This window comes from Setaria viridis, chromosome 8, assembly GCF_005286985.2.
Source record: "Setaria viridis chromosome 8, Setaria_viridis_v4.0, whole genome shotgun sequence".
Classification (NCBI taxonomy): Eukaryota; Viridiplantae; Streptophyta; class Magnoliopsida; order Poales; family Poaceae; genus Setaria; species Setaria viridis.
Genome location: NC_048270.2, coordinates 37,920,971 through 37,938,445, shown reverse-complemented (window position 1 = coordinate 37,938,445; position 17,475 = coordinate 37,920,971). Strand labels below are relative to the sequence as shown.

The window sequence follows — 17,475 nt, the reverse complement described above, 5'->3', positions numbered from 1 at the left end:
TGAGAATCCAAGCTTGGGCCTGCCTTGGGTCCAGTAGATTAGAGGGAAAGGTTCTACGTCGAAGGCGGGATGTTGCATATTACGTAAACCCTTGCGGAAGACGGCATCTGCATTCGTCGTGCTGTACGGCGGCTGGCGCGAGAGTAACCGGTGAAGAACCACATGGCCGGCGGCGGCGACGATTCCGTCTGCCGGGCCGCGCTCCGGGAGGCCTTCGGCGACTCGTCGGACAGCGAGTCCGACAGGCCGGCCGGCTCCGGCCGCGGGCGGTGGAGGTGGGAGGCGGTGGCGGGGGTAAGGGGGTTGTGGCTCTGCGCCGCCTTCCTCTCCGCCGACGAGCAGGCGCGCCTCCTCGCCGCGATCCAGCGGGGTGAGTCCTTGGTCACCGCGACCTCCTTATTGTGGGTACAACCAAAAGATTGGATCTTTAGCTTTGTGTTTGGGACTAGCTTGATTTCTGTCTTCAACTTTAGAGGGGGATTATTTGGTAATGCTCGATCTGTATCCTTGATGCTTATTGAATTCAAGGCTTGCTTAGAGCAACTGCTTAGCAAAATGGCGATTACTGCATTGTATGTCCAGACCAATTTAACAGTACTTAGCTCTTGACTTGCTTAAGAATCTTTTTACATCTCCCAATTGAACAGTACCAAACTGCAATGAAAATGAAACTCAGTTCTAGTTCCTTGTTGCTCAACAAAAGACTAACTGTTGGCCATTGCCCATTTTCTTTTTGCAGAAGGGTGGTTCATTGATGCAAATAACCAAGTAAGGTTTTTTCCCCCTTCTTCATCTTGTCAGGATGTGCCTAATGTGCGATAGCAGCAGGTCAGCAGGATTTCAATAGATGATACATATGTCTCACTAGTGTCATAAAGACAGTTTGATTTGTATGTACAAGGCCTCCTAAAGTAACGAAACTATAGCTATTCTGTTTTTCAACAAATATGAAGAATTTGCATGCTCATCTGTTGTTTTGTATGTTGAAATCCTTTTTGCTCCTTTCTCTTTCTTTTTAGGCTATGAGATTTGGTGATCTCCCTTCATGGGCTGTCGAACTTTCCACCCTCATTCGTGAAGCTATTTGTGTTGGTGATGTCAATGCTGGTGTTAGTGCAGAGATGGCAAATGAGGATGAAGATGCATGTCCTCTGCCATCAGATTTGTTGTGGAGGGAACCGTTTTTTGATCAAATGATTGGAAACAGATACAACCCAGGTGAGGTACGAGACTTTTTATTCTTCTGAATAATTTGGACTGCTGGCTCTGTTTCATGTTCCCAAACAAATGTGGGCATTAAAGAAATAGATGCATTCTTTTACCAATCCAGTCAAACACAGCGCTTCTGTTGTTGAATCTAGGGTATCTGCGCCCATGTTGATCTGATGCGCTTTGATGATGGAATCGCAATAGTCTCCCTCGAATCAGCTTGTGTCATGCACTTCAGCCAAGCAGAACCAATAGGCACAGCCTTGGACACCCTGAGGCAAGGGGATGGTGAGCCTAGAAAGTTCCCCGTTTACCTGAACCCAGGCTCCCTTGTTGTGATGTCAGGAGATGCAAGATACCTCTGGAAGCATGAGATCAACCGCAAACCAGGTGCGCAGCTGTGGGATGGCAGGGAACTTGAGCAGCATAGAAGAACTTCTGTTACACTGAGAAAACTCTTGGCTTCTCCAAGCTGAAGTGCACAATGACACTTGAAGACAGTGAACAATAGATTTCTCCCAATTTTTGCAGTCTGATGAGGCAGATGTTACTGTTACAGAGTCAATCATTGTTGAACCTAAATGACTCACACTGTTGTGTAGTATTAGCAGTTAGAACTCGGGTGACATTACAATCATTTCTCAGGAGATATCACCAAATATTGTAATGTAAATGCCATTTGTAAAGACAACCAGCATGGATTCGGAGGACTATTGTTGAATGCTTCTGAGTTCAGTTCAAAACTAAGCATTGGTTTGTTTACAATTGCAGTGCAAGCCATCATGGTATGTACATGCACCTCATGACTGCATAATATATTTCAGAGACACATTGTAAGCAGATATAAGACTTACATTCTCAAACAAACATTCCACATGAGTCTGTAGTTATGGCTCACAACTCACAATCAACCCAACTGATCCTAATTAATTATAAGTACCATGCCCCATGAGTCAACCAGGGTTAGGCACATGAAGAGATCCATATCAGGACAGTAACAACATTTGGCAGAACAATCATTGGCAGTGGCAAATATTGAAAAATCTGGGTGATGGAGGCAGGCATCAATGGCATGACAACCCTGAACTGTTGTAGCTTGATAGAAATAGCACCACATACAGTTCCATGTTCAGCAAGAAACCAGAGCAGCTTAATGACATATTAAATGAAAAGTAAACAATTATTTCCATAGATCAGAAAAAAAAAACACACCTTATAAGTCTTCAAAAATTAGTGAAACTACTTCCCATACAAGTAATTCTTACAAAATCAGTAGCACTGTCCAGGAAGACACAAGATGACCTGAAATACAGCAGCACAAAGCAAATCTCTTTGGCATTGGGGAACAGCAACTAACCGGTTTATGCCGAAAGTTAGTGTTCCCAGCTGCAACATTTTGTTAACATGGATGCTCATCTAGCCCCTTTCTTCAAGAAATCACACCACCACTCCAAGTTTCTATTTTTTGCAAACTACAAGCATGAACTGCTGCATAAAAGTGCAAAGTTTGTACTACTGACACTATCCTGGTAAAACTGGGACAAGAGTCTAGACTGATGTTCCATTCAAAGTTTGCTGCTGCGAGGGGTATGTGGGAGACTACGGCAGCGGCAGGTGGGTCGGAGGAGGAGCCCAGGGGGCGGCCAGAGGAGACGACGGACCCGGCAGTCCAAACTGGGGGCCAATTTGCAAAATATTCGGATTACGATTAATAGTCGCGATCCAATATAGAGGGCTATTTGAAAATACCCGGGGGTATTTTGCGCAATATCGGATCGCGATTATTGATCAGGATCCAAAATAGGGGGCCGCATGAAAATATCCGATGGCGGTTTTGCAAAAGACCGATCGCGATCCTGGTGGCCACTTTGCAAATATTCCGCGCCGGCGAGGTCGCGCCGCCGCGTCCTCCGCCGCTGCCCCGCCCGCGCTCCCATCCGTCGAGAAAGCTCACGACCGCCGCCTCCGTCCCCGTGGGCGCCAGCGACGACGAACAACCACGTCTCCTCCGGCTCCGCGAGGTGGCGCCCGCGCGCGCACGGCGGCGACGATGAGTAAGAGCAACCGATGAGCAATGCTCGGCGTCGCCGGCCAGGCACTCGCCCACGGAGCCGTGGCGGCGGCAGCGGGATCTTCGGGGAGGAGCGTGAACGGGAGGTGGCTGCCGCCGTCAGAGAATGCAGCGGCGAGCAGGGACTTGGCAGCAGCCATGGCGGCGGCTGCCGGTGCTGTTCGCCGACATGCCGGTGTTTATGAAGTCTTCAGACCTTTGCTAAGCTAAGAGTCTCTTACTCTCCTACTCTCAAACCGAGTTTGTCCATTTTGTACGGTGAGCTGAATTATCTTTGAATCCCAAAAACAGAGCTGTGAATTTGTTAACCGGAACGGGCGACATTCTTGGATTATGATACAGGGAAGAGACTGTAGAATTAGTCATCTACTTAGCCTGGCACATGGGTACAACTATCTTCATAAAAAGATATTTGCATTTGTTTTACGTATTTAAACCAAAGGAGGAACCGGAAATAAGCGATGTAGAGAAATGTACCCATTCAGAACACAAGAATTTTTTTCACACGAACAGCATATTTGAAGTATATTGAATTATGAAAACCGGAGCAGTCGAATTGTACAAGCATGTCTATTTTCTACTACTCAAAAACCTGCCACCAGCAGGGAAGCTGAGATGCATTGCTATGTTCTGTCACATTAGTCATGACCATGATCATGAACTACTGAAAAAATGTGCCTATGTGGAGTTTTGTCGGATTTCTTCATCTACAGCTTATACACCAATTTTCATCCGTTTAAACACACCATCAGTTTGATGACCTATTTCTCAGGGGCCAATTCCGCAGATCATACCTTCGCCACGCCCACAGAACTGGCCATTTCCTCCAAGAGCTCCTGCTGCTCCAATGTAGCACAAGACTGTAGATGTTTTGATGACAAATGAAATCTTTAATCATTAGCGCTGTAATAGTTGCATGTTGCCAAGTTTACCGAGTTTAGTTCTCATGTATTCTACCTGAACAGCCGATTCAATGTCTCCTAAAAGGAAGCTAGTCAGTTCAAAATTCATCTTCAACCGATGGTCTGTCACTCGGTTGTCCTGTGAGCAAAAGACCTCAAATTTAATGAAAGGAAAGAATAGGAAGAGCTCCTTCCAAAAAGAACAGAAAGAGAGAAGAAGAGACAACATTAACATATGCTTAAGTGACATTGCACCGACAGAAAACAACATAAATATGCCCTGCTACCTTGTAATTGTACGTCCTTATCTTCTCAGATCGAGCACCAGTACCAACCTTCAATTGAACAGGTAATAGTAATTTCAAACAGAGGGGAATACAAAATTTGACAAAAAGGTTGACTCTATTTCCTACACAAATTAAATAAAAAACTACTCATCATAGTAGAATTAGTCATATAAAGATTTTGTTTAGTGAATTTCAACTGTATATAACATTGTTATGTAAATGAATACTACACTGCTACTCTGTATTCAGTTTGAGCATTTATTATCCACAAGACAGATTTTTGTTGCCTTCAGTTGGATGTTACAGTTATGATATTTGAAAGATATGGTTCTAAAACGAATTGAGAACTTACCTGCAATTTTCTCTGGTTTCTTATTGACTCTTGTTGCTCCCTTAATTTTATCTCGTAGCTGTAAGGTTTATGATAGATAAATATGACGATCAGAATAAAATTACACAAGAATGAGCATATGCCATAGCACAATATATCATTTGGCAACAACAAATTCACTCTATTTTGAGTTAAGAGCATTTCTTCTCCCAAAAACTAGAATTTACACTGCAATTATGGCCCTATTGTCAAAGAACATTCTCAGAAGCAAAACAACTGAGATAAATAGGGAAAATATGGACAACAGTAACTCAGTTTTGATATCTACAAAATAGCTAGAGGAACTTACAGTTTTGCTCGCAACAATTGAAATGCCCGCTCCCTGTTTTGAAGTTGTGATCTCTCTTCTGTACAGAATATACGTATTCCCGTAGGTTTGTGAATAAGATCAACAGCCGTTTCCACCTTGTTAACATTCTGCCCTGCATTGGTTGAAATATAAGAGGATGCTCAGTTTTAAGGGCGCACTGCAAAAATCCCAGTACTCTGTTGGTGATATTACCTCCAGCTCCACCAGATCTTGCCGTTTTAAGCTCAATATCTTTTGGATCAATAACCACATCAACTTCATCAGCCTACTATGCCATTGAACCAAGGGAATTAGGCGTCTCAAAATATGAGGGAATTCATGTCATAAAACCTCATGCAAAAAGCCAATAGTTCACCTCTGGCATAATAGCTACAGTTGCTGTTGACGTATGAACACGTCCCATAGTCTCTGTCTGAGGAACACGCTGAACACGGTGCACGCCTGACTCAAACTTCAATTTACTATAGACTTGTTTTCCCTTGACCTCCATCACATATGTCTTGTATCCACCCATCTCTGCCTGAAAGGTTCAGCATGTGAGCAGCATATTGTTATTCAATAATGAGGTTAAGGTTGCAAGTACATACTTCCGAGCAAGAAACCGGCTTGAACTTCCAATTATTCCGCTCACAATATCTCTGATACATGCGTACCTACAGAAAGCAATTAACATATTTAATTGTGGAAAATGTGTGAAAATTGTAGATATGATGCAGAAGTGTATAATTCGGAAGCATAACTGCTATAACAATACTAAAATGAACTATGATGAGCTTATGTTCCCAAAAAACCAAAATCCTTTTTGCACATTCTTATCCTTTAGATTATTGTCTACAGAAAATATCATCTTGTGCTTGACAAGCTCTAGTACTATATTATTTGAACAAAATGAAAATAACAGATGTAGCTCATTTGCTAAACTGTAATCGATTTGCACAAATTATCATCTACCTACAAGGTCACCAGCCCAAATTCCAGCTTCATCACCACCAGCGCCTGCTCTTACTGCATAAATGAAGAAAACACAGTTCTTAGTTCCAAAATGTGAAAAGAAAAAAAAAACTAAAACAAAAGGATTTTGAAAACTCATGATATACTGGATAGCCAGTTCTAATGTACAACTGAGCACTGGAGAGGTACCTTCAAGTAAGATGTTGCGTGCATCTAGAGGATCGCTGGGAATCAGTAGTAACTAACAAGAACAAGATGAGAGCAGTTAGAGGCACTTCAACATGTTTAATGTATGCTCTCCAACAAAAACAGAAGCTGACACTCCATAGTGAATGAAATTAGACATATTGTCTAGAATTTATGTAACTATCAAGCAGTGTATCATATTGTATTCACCTTCAATTTTTCCTCAAGCTCTGCAAGCTGGTTAGATAGAGCCTCTAGCTCTGAAGCTATCATCTCAGCCATATCAGGGTCCTCTTCATTCTCCTTTTCCAAAGCTACCATGTTGGCAAGTAAAAAGAGCATGTGAGTGTATAGTACTTTGTCAAGGTACCAGAAACACAGTGCATACCAACCTTTTGTCTCTTCGAGGTTCCTCTCACAATCCTTAAACTGCCTGTATGTAGTCACAACCTAAATGTTTTGGCAAAAAAAAAAAAATTAGAGCAATGTAAAATCTAACAATTGATAAACTCACATCTCACTGTAATTGGGTAGACACCAAAAGCAAACTAAATTCCATCATGAGTAAGCTGAATACCTGATCCAGTTCAGCAACAGACTGCGCAAGTTTTTGGTACTCGCTAGGATCTGAGACAATGTCAGGATCTGCTAACCTAACCTGAAGTAGATACTCGCGCATCAGATTTGAGTGTTTGCTAAATAATCATCAAATGAGATCAAAGTTAATCCAAAATTTTGCCATATCATTGTCACAGCATTGCAGTTTACATTGCCTACAGTGTGTATTGCTTTTCTCCAATGGCAAGATCAGAAGTTCAGAACTTGTTTAGTACAGTATATTGAAGCACAATTTTACTTAGAACCATAAGAAGATGGAATGGACACAAAATCCCTTAGGTAGTTCGTTATTTGAAAAAGGCTAAAATAAAAAAATAAATGTTGACTCTGAACAGCAGAACCATACCGACATTTCTTTCCAGGCCTTCTCCGCAGAATCCAGCTTCGCTATGAGATACGGCTCCTGCACGAAGCATGTGAACGGAATTCTCATAACGCTATGACATAAACAACTGATTCAGCTCGGATGCGAAAGCTAGGATTTTTAGAGTCCGAACCACACGACGTTCAGAGTGAACAAAATTCAGAGTAACTGACAACCGCGGCCGTTTTTGACAAAACAATTCGAAATGGCCAGTTCACAGCTCCTCTCTGTTTCCAAGAATTGGCCAGGGAATGGAGCCGGTGTGGTGGAGAAGGAAGGTTCTTACCGCCATGCAGACCACGGAGGAGGAGGGCCGCCTGCGCCGCCTGCCGTGGAAGAGAGGAAGGCCGGAGAAGGTCGGAGCAGCGCGAGCGGCGGGGCCGCAGCGGGGAGGGGCCCTGAAGAAGCCGGCGAGGAAGGCCTCCATGGTGGTGAGGCGGGGGAGGAGGAGGAGGAGGAGCACGAGAGGTGGGGATGCAAAGCAGCAGCAGCAGCTGAGGATAGAAAGAACTGAAGAAGCTGCAGAGCGTCTTTGCTTGTTCAGTTGCCTCGTCAAGATTCGTGCAGGCAGTAGTCCATATCGGAGGGCCAATGGCTGCTAGTCTGCACAAGAAAAAAGGAAATCTTTTTTTAACAAAAAAAATTGGCTAAGAACTCACTGAAATTTATTTATTTTCCTTCTAGGAACTTTTGGTAAAGGTGCAAGTCTTTTTACTTTAATATTAAGAGAAATAGATATGAGTTTCAATTTCGAAAAAAAGACATGAGTTTCAACACCTGCACGTTCAAAAACTGCTTACGACATAAATCAGATGTAGAAGCGGGCAGCAAGATTTCATATGATTCATTTCATATCTTTGTCCACTTAAATTCCTGTAGTATTTTTCTTTCCTTTCGTTAATGACGCGAGATGGCTTGCTTCCAGTCTTTAAAAAAAATAGTGTAAGCACACAAGGAGCTGCCTTTCTTTTATTTTTCATTAGAAAGAAAACGAAAATAAAAGAAAGTGCTAGTGCACACAAGAGTCAGTGGACCTGAAACAAGAACAACTGCACCAAAAGAATTCAACAGGTATTCAATAAAATCCTCTGCTGAGGGACAGCTCAGAATCTGTGCATAAACATCTTCGCGGATGGATAAAAACTCAATGATACACAATTGAGCCCAGTGGCGAAATAGGTTAACATTGCAAATCAAAATGGCCCCAATACCACTCTTAATACAACATTGAATTTACAACAGAGTGCTAGAAATACTGTACACTTCTACATGTACTCTACAGGTTCTGAGGCTTTCGTGGTGTAGGTGACCTTCCTTCCATCGTTTGCACACGTTGCTTCAGATGGAACACTTCAACCTGGCAAAGCAATGCCAACATGCCTAGTCAGTTCAGTGGATGCAACTGTAAACAAGACCCCCTTGATAAAGACCTGAAAAAACAGTCAATGGTACCCCCTTGCATTTGTAGGTGTTTACCTGAAGCTGGAACGCCCTTGCACGTTCTCCTGCTAGAACTCCGCGAGTTGAGTGCAGCTCCTGAGGATGGATGAAATCAAGTCATCAGCATTACAATAGCACATTTAGTAGCAGTTGAAAATCGAGGACAAGAAAACAAGCTCGTTCTCTTGCCTTCTGGGTCTCATCCATGACGGCTTTCAGGAACGCCACCTCACGCTCGAGCCGCACATTGTCCGCATGTACGGTGTTGGAGAGGTTGTTCGACTCCTCTTGCGCCAGTTCCAGCCCGGTCACCTTCTCCTTCAGTGCCTCGACCTCTCTGTCCCTCTCAGCCAGCCTCTTCTCCAGCTCATCCTTGCTGTCGATGACCAGAGACAGGTTCTTTTCCGCTTCGTCCTTGGTCGTTAGCGCAGCTGAGAGCTGCTCTTCTAAAGCCATGTTTCTCCTGACCAGGGTGGTTATCCTTGTATCGTGATGGTTGTTGATGTCTGAAGAACTTCTGCCCAGCTTTCTCACTTTAGCTTCAGCATCTGGGGACTGATGAGTGTCATTACGTGGTTTTTGGTTTGTGATGGAAGGTAGCTCAGAACAATCATCAACATCCTTGTATTTGTCGTCATCGATTGGTTTCTGCAGTTTTTGGGCCAGGCTGCAGTCCTGTTCTTGACGGAACTGCCTTCGGAGCGATGAGCTCCCGAGATTTGAGTTCTGTAGCAGCGAATCGGGGAGGGATTTCCTCCCAGATGAGTTTTCCGCTGTGGTGGCAATGCTGCTTCTCGCTACTGAGCCACTAGAGTACAGAGGAGCACAATGGTTGAGGTGATCAGCAAGTTCCCTTGAGCTTGGAGGAGATTCATCATACATTAAGGGTTCAACCTCAGGTGCAGACCGCCAACTGAAACAGTGCTCGTTCTGCAGCACCACTAGTACTTCAACCTTCAAAACCCAAAAATAATTTCGATTAAGGAATACTGAGTCATATAAATGTTTTGAGTGCAGCTCAATTACACGAAAATGAAGCATGTGTTTCATATGCAGTTCTTTTCTTTCACCTTGTCAGATGGCTCCTTTTTGTTTCCTCCAAAAGCAACAAGCACAATCTTGTCCCTGTAGTACAATGGTACCATGCTGAAACCCTGCAAAGAGTTTGTCATCCGTTGCTCAGCAGCTAGGTATGTGATGAACACATGAATATGCAGAAATGGTTCTCTTATTTTTTATAATGGGTGCCAGATAGAAGATATAGGAGTTCTGAATTTCACTGTTTTAGTATGAATGCCAACTCCATGAAAAATACTACAGCAACAAATATTTAAAACTTACTTTCTTCGTAGTAATTGAGGAACTAGGAGGCACTACACAAACAGACCACTTGGATTCGAGAACGTCAAAGACCCATGTTTCAGGATGCCCTGAGGTAACATTTTGCGTTAGATATTGTTCATGGTCATGGTAGACAAATTATCAATTATTCAAAGGAAAGATACATAATATTGATAAATGAAACTGAAAGGATGGAACTTACGTTTTTTCTTGCTTCCACCTCCTGCGATATACCATTTAGTCCCACAAAGTGCTCCGCAGCAACCTGCTCGAGGAGATGGATGATGACCATGGGTTTTGATCCTTGACCATACCATCTAATAAGGAGGCCAATTTTCAGTAAGCTGTTAACAAGCAAAGCCTAAAAAGAAACCTGACAGAACTTACTGTTTCAAAGTCTAGAGCATGAATATCATTCAGGGTCTTCGACTTCGACTGACCTCCAAAAATCAATAGAATTCTATCGTCGTAAAGTGCAGCTACATGATTTGATCTTGGAGAAGGTCCAGCACCTCTAAAACAACAAACTCAGAATGAATAAAAGAAAAATGCATAGTGAATTAAGAGAATGATTCTAATATTGAGGTGCTTCTCCCAGGGAATAAGGGATGGCTAAAAATGTATTGCATCTAAGATATTAGCATTCACAGAGAAAAACTGAACTGGTTGGCTAAATTAACCTCCAAACTTTCTTTTCTTTGCTTTTGAAATGACGCCATTTGGGGTTCCAGACAGGAATGACTCACTTATAGTTCAAAGGAAGCCATGTTAATGACTTCAGATCAAACATATGAAGATCATGCAGTTTCTTCCCTTTGGCATCCTCGCCTCCAAAGAGAATTAGAACAGGACCTGCTCTAATCACCGTATGGCCACTTCGCGACACCTGAAATCCAACAAGGTACAGTCTCCATCATTCTTCATCGGCACAAGAATATTTTAGGAGTGTTGAAATATAAGTTGAGATTTTTACCGGAACATCGCCCTTAGTTTCCATATGTGACCAGAGCTCAGTTTCTGTATTGAAGGTCCATACTGCAGTAAAACAAATGATGAATTCCTAATTGTCTCTGTTGGAAGTTTGGCAGAGAATCAGATAAATAAAACAAATAGATGCGGTTTAGAAATTAAATAGCGCAGACAAACCTGATATCTTGTCATAAGGTGGGTCACTTTTCCCTCCCACAAGAATGACATTCTTCCCCCATGGAACCTAAACATCAAAGAATGCAGATTTGATCAATGCCAGCTGGTAAGACACTAAGATGTTGTAAAATATGACAGACAAAGCTAAACGCAAACAAAGTCATATCCTTGTTTTCCAGACTTATATTGCTTTGGCAACAAAGCAATCAAGAGTGCAAAAGGGTAGTTTTATCCCTCAGAATATGAATTCTAGTAAAATCAGATTTCAAGGGACCGTTTTTAAAATGTTAAAGGTAAGCAACTTTTGGCGATCCTAAAAATTTCTTAAACTATTTACACAGCAATACACAATACTGAAACTGATACAAAGACCTTAGTGAGAGAACAATGAGCTCTAAGAACATACCAGACAATGACCTTTGCACGGTCGCAACTTCGGACAACGTCCATTTGATGATGGTCGAACTTTAGGAGACACAGAATCCCAGCTAAGTTTGTCTAAGCTCAATATCTGAAAGATACATTTTTTAGATAATGATCTGAAAGATACATAGAAGATGAGATCATGAAGTCATCTCAGTACAAGATTAGTGTTCATCCATTACCTTGGTATCATCTAGCAAACGATGACCAGAATCACCACCGAAGACTACCATTTTGCTCCCTACCATGGCTGCTGCATGCTGTTTACACCCAAAGAATGTGATACAACGATTGAGAATATTGATGAGGAGGACAGCACTCGAATTAATATTTGTTACAAACAGATAGGAAGCTTAATATGGTTACTTACATCAAAACGTGGAGTTGGTTTGTCGCCCTCTGTTGACAGCACCGCCCAATTCTCTGAGCTCTCAAAAGCACGCCCATTGAGATCAAATGTATCAGATGAGCAGCGCCAAGCAAGGTCATCGGCGCGGCCACTCACTGATGTAGTCACTGGATCTTCTCCCTAGACAAATCCCATGATCTAATAAACTTAAAATTCATTGATACGATAGAATCAGGGGGCAAATGCAATACAGTTGAACCAGAAAATCTCACATTGGGGTGACTAAAACGCTTAGTTTGACGTGAAGGGCTCCGTGAGCCATGGAAAGGATCGTGCAGATGACCCTTTAACCTGCAGAAATCATATGACCAATAAAAGGTTGAGGGCAAGCAGAGTGAATGCACAATGAGAGACCTTTTCTTTTGGAACTCAACTAGTCAAGCTTATGATTATGACTTGAAAGAAATAATAAATCCAAAAGATTCAAGCTCATCACAGTAACCAAATAATCTTGTGACTACAGAAAGAAGACTAAGAAAAAGTCATCTAAATAAACATATCTAGTTATATAGAGAAGGAATCGAAATTAGGTTCAAACATCTCCCAGAAATTTACAAATAAGTTCAACATTTTTAACAGAACCTCTTTTCTCCATATATTTGGGGCTCACTAAAACCAAATCTTATTAACACCAGCTTCTTTTTTCGAGGGCAACCATTTTCCTTCTTGTATTTATGAGATGGAAAGCACAAACTTTTTCTTGCATTGAACCCCTAGATCTTCTAAACAGCCAAATCAGAAAATCAAACTAAAACATCTCGCATAACAGATAAAAATAAAATCTTTTCCCATGAGTACCAACAAAAAAGATAAAGAAAAGAAATATCTACCAATATTTAGTAGAAAAAATGGATACGAACCAAACAACGAAAAGCAGCAAAATTTATGGGTGAAGAACTGAAATCTCACCTCCCCAGCTTCATCCGGCGCCGAGAGAACCCAAACATCTTCGGCATTGCGACCTCTCTTCAGTTCAGCCCCAGATTTTTCCCAAGACCTCGAACGATTTAACCAAACCCTACCGCCGCAATCTCTTGTCACCTGCAAACACGGCGACGCGAAGAAAAGGGAAAAGAAGCCGGGTTAGTGGAGCGGTTGGGATTGGTCCCAAGAAATCATGTCGAAAATAAGGGGAGAAAAGGACAAATTTTTGCTTTTAAAAAACGGATGCTGCCTTTGGGACTTGGGCAAGAACAGGAAGACATCAAACAGTTGCAGATACTGAGGGGAAAAAGGACAGAAATTTTTTTGGGCCCAGGAATCCACTAGACTGGGCACCAACAAAAACAAATCAAGGAACACCAACTCTACTCCTCGCTTGGAGCAAGAACAAGACCAATAAATTTCTTCTATTGTATTTTACCTTCACTTTATTTTAAAAAATGTAGTTTTTTAAGCTTCTCAAGAAGTTCCATTGGCATTGCCAAGAATCAGACAGGCACATCAAAGTAAGCACAAAAGAAAAATCATCAAATAAAATGAGCACGGAGTCCTACCCTCTTCTTGGATCGGAGCAAGAAAGAAAGATGAGCAGGGCGAACAAGAACAGCTCCAACCTCCGGCGTAAATTTGCTCTAGTGGTAAGTGTGGGAGCTCGAGGAGTGTGAGCGGTGGAGGTACTGTAGCTGCGGAGCAGGCGGCGGCAGCAGCGACATTGACTTCTCTCAGCATGGAGGGGTCTGTGTGGGGAAGAAGCCTGTGGTCTGGTCACTGGTGAGACTGCTGGGCCAGCCTGCAGCTTGGCCAGCCTGCAGCTTAGTGAAAAGTTTTTGCAGGTGTATGGGGTGGTGGTGTTTTGTTAAATACTGTTTTACTTTTACAGGCAGCCGCTGTAACAGCCAACAGGCATGGAGAAAGGTGATTCACTTTACTGTTAGCATCATGCCATGTTAGCATCAAAGATGGATTTTTTTTTGTGAATCTGAAAATTTTCATGTAGTAGAAAAAAATTGATAAAATGGTGCCTTGTAAAAAAAGCGCTGGAGCTAAATAAAAGTACACGCATGATACTTACTGTAGAAAGTTCAACACGGGTGATACTTGCTTTTTTGCTACTTTCTGAACAATGCAATGCATTTTATATACTTTATTTAGTAGTACTTTGCAATGTCCTCGAGGAGATTATGAGGGGGGAAAAAATGGTGTGTCCAGACACAGACAGAGTCGGCATCTCTCTCTGATCTCTGCCGGTCCAAGGCGCAATTATGGTTTTGCCTTGAAACACGCGCATGTGGTACCTTGCTCTGCCATGGCTGTGTGTGTGGTGGCTTCATTACCACAGTCGTTACACAGCTACGTCAGTCTGAGTCATGGGAAAGCCTGCATCGGTCACTCACAGGTTTGAGCCTGACACTGTGGGCCCGGCAAGCGCCCGGAAAAGCACTGAAAATCGTATCGTATCCATGTTTTGCATTTCATTGTCAGTAACTCAGTATAGTACTAGTCAAAGGGCCTCCAGCATTTCATTGTGCAAATCGTTTCCCGGTTGCTTTCCTGGGATCGAGACATCCATCTTTTGCACGTAAATTTTGCAGAACTACAAATAAACAAATGACTGCCAAAAAGATTCAAGTCACCTTTTGTCACAAAGAAAGTATGAGTTGTATAACAAAACTATATATTTTGGTCTCCACTGCCACGGAAGACAAGATTAAGTGTGATACGATTGAATGATTGATGTTGGGGTCTAATATCCTGTGGTCTCGTGTGGCTTAACTATGTATTTTTAGCTATTTTCCTAAAAAAATACAATCTTGGTCTTATTTAGAAAAGAAGTGTTTTTGAATCTCTTATTTCAAAAAAAATGAATCTCTGTCTTTCATGTCTGTGATTTTTTACTCCCAGTAGAGGAGTGCGTATTTCACAGCTGGTTTCACGTATGGTATATGAAAAGGATAGATCTTGGAGCGTAGCATGTCACACGATGGGGGCAGCGCAGCGGGCAAGTAGCCGACAGCCGCATTAAATCCCGTCGGGCCGTTCACTATGTCAGGGGCTGTACGCCTGTACCATAATCATACTCACACCCCAGGATCTTCTGTGCCAGCCCATTCTAAGACACATCCGGATCTGGTGACTATCGGTAGCTCTCCTCCCCTTTGAGCATGCATGTCTCTCCTTAACGATTTCAACCGAACACCTTTTACACCGGAGCGGAGCTAGGAATTAGATTCAAGGGCGGCAGTTAAAGCCGGAGAATTACAAGACCTAATTACTAAAAAAACATTATTCGAAAGCTAAATGATAGTGATTATACTAAAGAATTAGTGATTAGTCTAAGCAATTGATGATTTGATTAGTAAGTAGTAACCTTGGTTGTATGGATCATTAGGGGCCCATAGCCCTGCCAGCTCCCCGGGTGATTATTACCCATCATATGTTGAAAAATATAAGGTCAAATATTGTAAGGATATGTAAAAACATGCATGGTGCGCCACATTCAATGGAGGTGCTTATTCTGGTGTTCTTCTGATGGGAGGTGAAAGTTCAGTAATAAACTAGCTTACTGCACGGTGGTATACCGTACCATTTCACTATGAATTCATCATATACTCTTTTCTATATGTTTTTGTTGTCTTCTCAACGTAAATACTATTTTCCTTATTTATGTGATTGCATCCACTTTTACATGTTTCTATTTATTCCCAATATAGTATGCAACTCCACGAATGCAACAAATGCACCATACACACCATGCCAGGCTAACACCTGTTGCAATTTTCTAAAAAGGAAAATACGATAAAAGTTGGAGCATGCAGTAGGTGAAAAAAAAACTATATATGGGCCTGAGTTTGACCCAACATACCAAAAGTTCAAATCAAATCTCTATCAACATTGATCACGGTGGTTTAGCAGGTGCAACAGTAGAAATGGATAGGCTGTCCGCAAAAGATGCTGCGAGAGAGGGCTGGGGTCTGGGGAGGACGTGCAAGGACAGATGCTGTTGGTGGTGCTGACTGCAGAGGTAATCGTAGCGTAGCAACGCAACGGACAAAAGAACACAGACGGTGACAGTCAGCCATAGTTGGTCATTCATGTCGTGTCGCCAGACGGTTAGGATGGATCCTCTCAAAGGTAGTAGCCATCATGTTATTAGTCCTCCAAATCTGTTGTTATGTGAGGGTAGGATATGATGCACGGTCCAAAACGGGGAGCAATGATTAGCTTTCTCGATCTGGGATGCATGGTTACTGACGGAGTTCTTCAGGTTCTGGCAATTCATTGAGGAGGAGGCTATTGATTTGCATTCGGATGGCTATTGATTCAGGTTCTGGCATGCAGTTTGTAGGAACAATATGTATTATCTGCTTGTGCTCCAGCTATTTGGAAACTATGGGCTCCCAAATTCTTTACTTGCTTGGCTGCTCCTTCAAGATAGAGTATGGACTGCATGCGGATCGGTTACTACGTACAAAGAGGATGGGAAAATGACTAACGATCGCCCTGCTCAATGGAAAGAACAACATATGCACACTTGGTTCCTGTCGATGTGTCAAATAGACGGGGTACCCGCACATTAGTCATCCTGACTATTTGGCGCTTATGGCGAGAGAGAAATGCATGGGCGGATTTTTCGACAACAGCGGAAATGTACTAAGGACCTGGGTCTTTTGGTTGGAATTACATTTAGGGAGTATAGCTTCATTTGCCCCTTCTAGTAGCAGTGACCTAGAAGTATATATCCATTATTGCCTACACATTAGCAAGTACGCATCACTAAATTAGTTCCAATCCATTCTTACAAACAAGGTCCAAAAACATTATGCGGCATGTATACTACTCGCCAGCTTCGCTATTCTTCTCATCGGCACAAGGCGAAAAAGAAAAAGAAGAAAAATCTGGCCTTGATCACGCAGAGTTCAGCTTCTGTACATCATCATATCAGCTGTTTTCATCTTCTCGTCAGCTCTTTTATCCCCGTACGTGCATCATTCGACGAGAAAAAAAAAAAGAGAAAGCTATCGTTGCATGCGCATGCAACGCGTTCATGCACGTCGTCGTCGCTCGCTCCGTGATCCTACAGCCAGAGCGCGCCGGCGCTCCTGAGCAAGGGCACGAGCTCGCCGGCGAGGTGCAGCGCCATGACCCTGGCCGTCCCTCCGACAAGGTTGCCGCCCACGAACACCGCCGGCACGGTGGGTGTGCCGCCGCTGCTGCCGGCGAGCCTCCTGGCGAGATCCTGCTCCATCTCCCGGCCGCGGGGGTCCCTGTCCACCTCGTGCACGGCGGCGTTCACGCCCAGGCTGCTCAGCAGCGAGACCACGACGTTGCCCATGCTGCAGTTGCTCGCTGTGAACACCACCACCGCCCGCTCCGACGCCAGCGCCGCCACCCGCTCCATTGCCGGCCAGCTTCTGCTTCCTGCTTATTAAAAAGAAGGTTCTAGAGGCTTCTACAGTCTCTCTTTCCTTTGGCGAAAGAAGGCGT

General features: G+C 43.1%; 4 protein-coding genes across 4 annotated transcripts; 1 reads left to right on the top strand and 3 right to left on the bottom strand.

Annotated features, from left to right (window-relative positions):
* The first annotated feature begins 100 nt into the window (after window positions 1–100).
* On the top strand, window positions 101–1,974 carry LOC117867070 (alkylated DNA repair protein ALKBH8 homolog). Its single transcript, XM_034751400.2, has 4 exons — window positions 101–370; window positions 740–768; window positions 1,020–1,223; window positions 1,362–1,974. Exons 1-4 carry the CDS (start codon window positions 163–165, stop codon window positions 1,683–1,685), a joined length of 765 nt encoding a protein of 254 aa, XP_034607291.1. The 5' UTR covers window positions 101–162; the 3' UTR covers window positions 1,686–1,974.
* Window positions 1,975–3,795: 1,821 nt separating this feature from the next.
* Window positions 3,796–7,797, bottom strand: LOC117867069 (peptide chain release factor APG3, chloroplastic). Its single transcript, XM_034751399.2, has 15 exons — window positions 7,576–7,797; window positions 7,272–7,328; window positions 6,885–6,965; window positions 6,700–6,757; window positions 6,518–6,621; window positions 6,311–6,362; window positions 6,126–6,175; window positions 5,758–5,823; window positions 5,526–5,690; window positions 5,363–5,435; window positions 5,150–5,282; window positions 4,822–4,879; window positions 4,470–4,517; window positions 4,238–4,321; window positions 3,796–4,140 (listed from the first exon to the last, which is right to left on the bottom strand). Exons 1-15 carry the CDS (start codon window positions 7,714–7,716, stop codon window positions 4,069–4,071), a joined length of 1,242 nt encoding a protein of 413 aa, XP_034607290.1. The 5' UTR covers window positions 7,717–7,797; the 3' UTR covers window positions 3,796–4,068.
* Window positions 7,798–8,339: 542 nt separating this feature from the next.
* LOC117867067 (uncharacterized) lies at window positions 8,340–13,797 on the bottom strand. The gene is made up of 16 exons (XM_034751398.2): window positions 13,545–13,797; window positions 12,958–13,089; window positions 12,261–12,339; window positions 12,010–12,168; window positions 11,822–11,899; window positions 11,623–11,727; window positions 11,217–11,283; window positions 11,044–11,105; window positions 10,817–10,956; window positions 10,458–10,584; window positions 10,273–10,387; window positions 10,071–10,159; window positions 9,800–9,883; window positions 8,919–9,683; window positions 8,766–8,825; window positions 8,340–8,646 (listed from the first exon to the last, which is right to left on the bottom strand). The coding sequence occupies exons 2-16, from the start codon at window positions 13,002–13,004 to the stop codon at window positions 8,566–8,568; spliced, it is 2,058 nt and encodes a 685-aa protein (XP_034607289.1). The 5' UTR covers window positions 13,005–13,089; window positions 13,545–13,797; the 3' UTR covers window positions 8,340–8,565.
* Window positions 13,798–16,769: 2,972 nt separating this feature from the next.
* LOC117833974 (glutaredoxin-C10) lies at window positions 16,770–17,475 on the bottom strand. Its single transcript, XM_034713568.2, has one exon. The coding sequence runs from the start codon at window positions 17,387–17,389 to the stop codon at window positions 17,066–17,068; it is 324 nt and encodes a 107-aa protein (XP_034569459.1). The 5' UTR covers window positions 17,390–17,475; the 3' UTR covers window positions 16,770–17,065.

What these genes read in the sequence shown, in the direction of transcription:
- LOC117867070 (XM_034751400.2), top strand. Translation starts at nt 163, where the DNA reads ATGGCCGGCGGCGGCGACGATTCCGTCTGCCGGGCCGCGCTCCGGGAG. An exon ending in CCTCGCCGCGATCCAGCGGG is followed by an intron (nt 371 to 739) that starts GTGAGTCCTTGG and finishes TTCTTTTTGCAG; the next exon opens with AAGGGTGGTTCATTGATGCA. An exon ending in ACAGATACAACCCAGGTGAG is followed by an intron (nt 1,224 to 1,361) that starts GTACGAGACTTT and finishes TGTTGAATCTAG; the next exon opens with GGTATCTGCGCCCATGTTGA.
- LOC117867069 (XM_034751399.2), bottom strand. Translation starts at nt 7,716, where the DNA reads ATGGAGGCCTTCCTCGCCGGCTTCTTCAGGGCCCCTCCCCGCTGCGGC. An exon ending in GAACCTCGAAGAGACAAAAG is followed by an intron (nt 6,622 to 6,699) that starts GTTGGTATGCAC and finishes CCAACATGGTAG; the next exon opens with CTTTGGAAAAGGAGAATGAA. An exon ending in GAATTTGGGCTGGTGACCTT is followed by an intron (nt 5,824 to 6,125) that starts GTAGGTAGATGA and finishes TGCTTTCTGTAG; the next exon opens with GTACGCATGTATCAGAGATA.
- LOC117867067 (XM_034751398.2), bottom strand. Translation starts at nt 13,004, where the DNA reads ATGCCGAAGATGTTTGGGTTCTCTCGGCGCCGGATGAAGCTGGGGAG. An exon ending in ATGCTCTAGACTTTGAAACA is followed by an intron (nt 10,388 to 10,457) that starts GTAAGTTCTGTC and finishes CCTCCTTATTAG; the next exon opens with ATGGTATGGTCAAGGATCAA. An exon ending in AAAAGGAGCCATCTGACAAG is followed by an intron (nt 9,684 to 9,799) that starts GTGAAAGAAAAG and finishes TGGGTTTTGAAG; the next exon opens with GTTGAAGTACTAGTGGTGCT.
- LOC117833974 (XM_034713568.2), bottom strand. Translation starts at nt 17,389, where the DNA reads ATGGAGCGGGTGGCGGCGCTGGCGTCGGAGCGGGCGGTGGTGGTGTTC.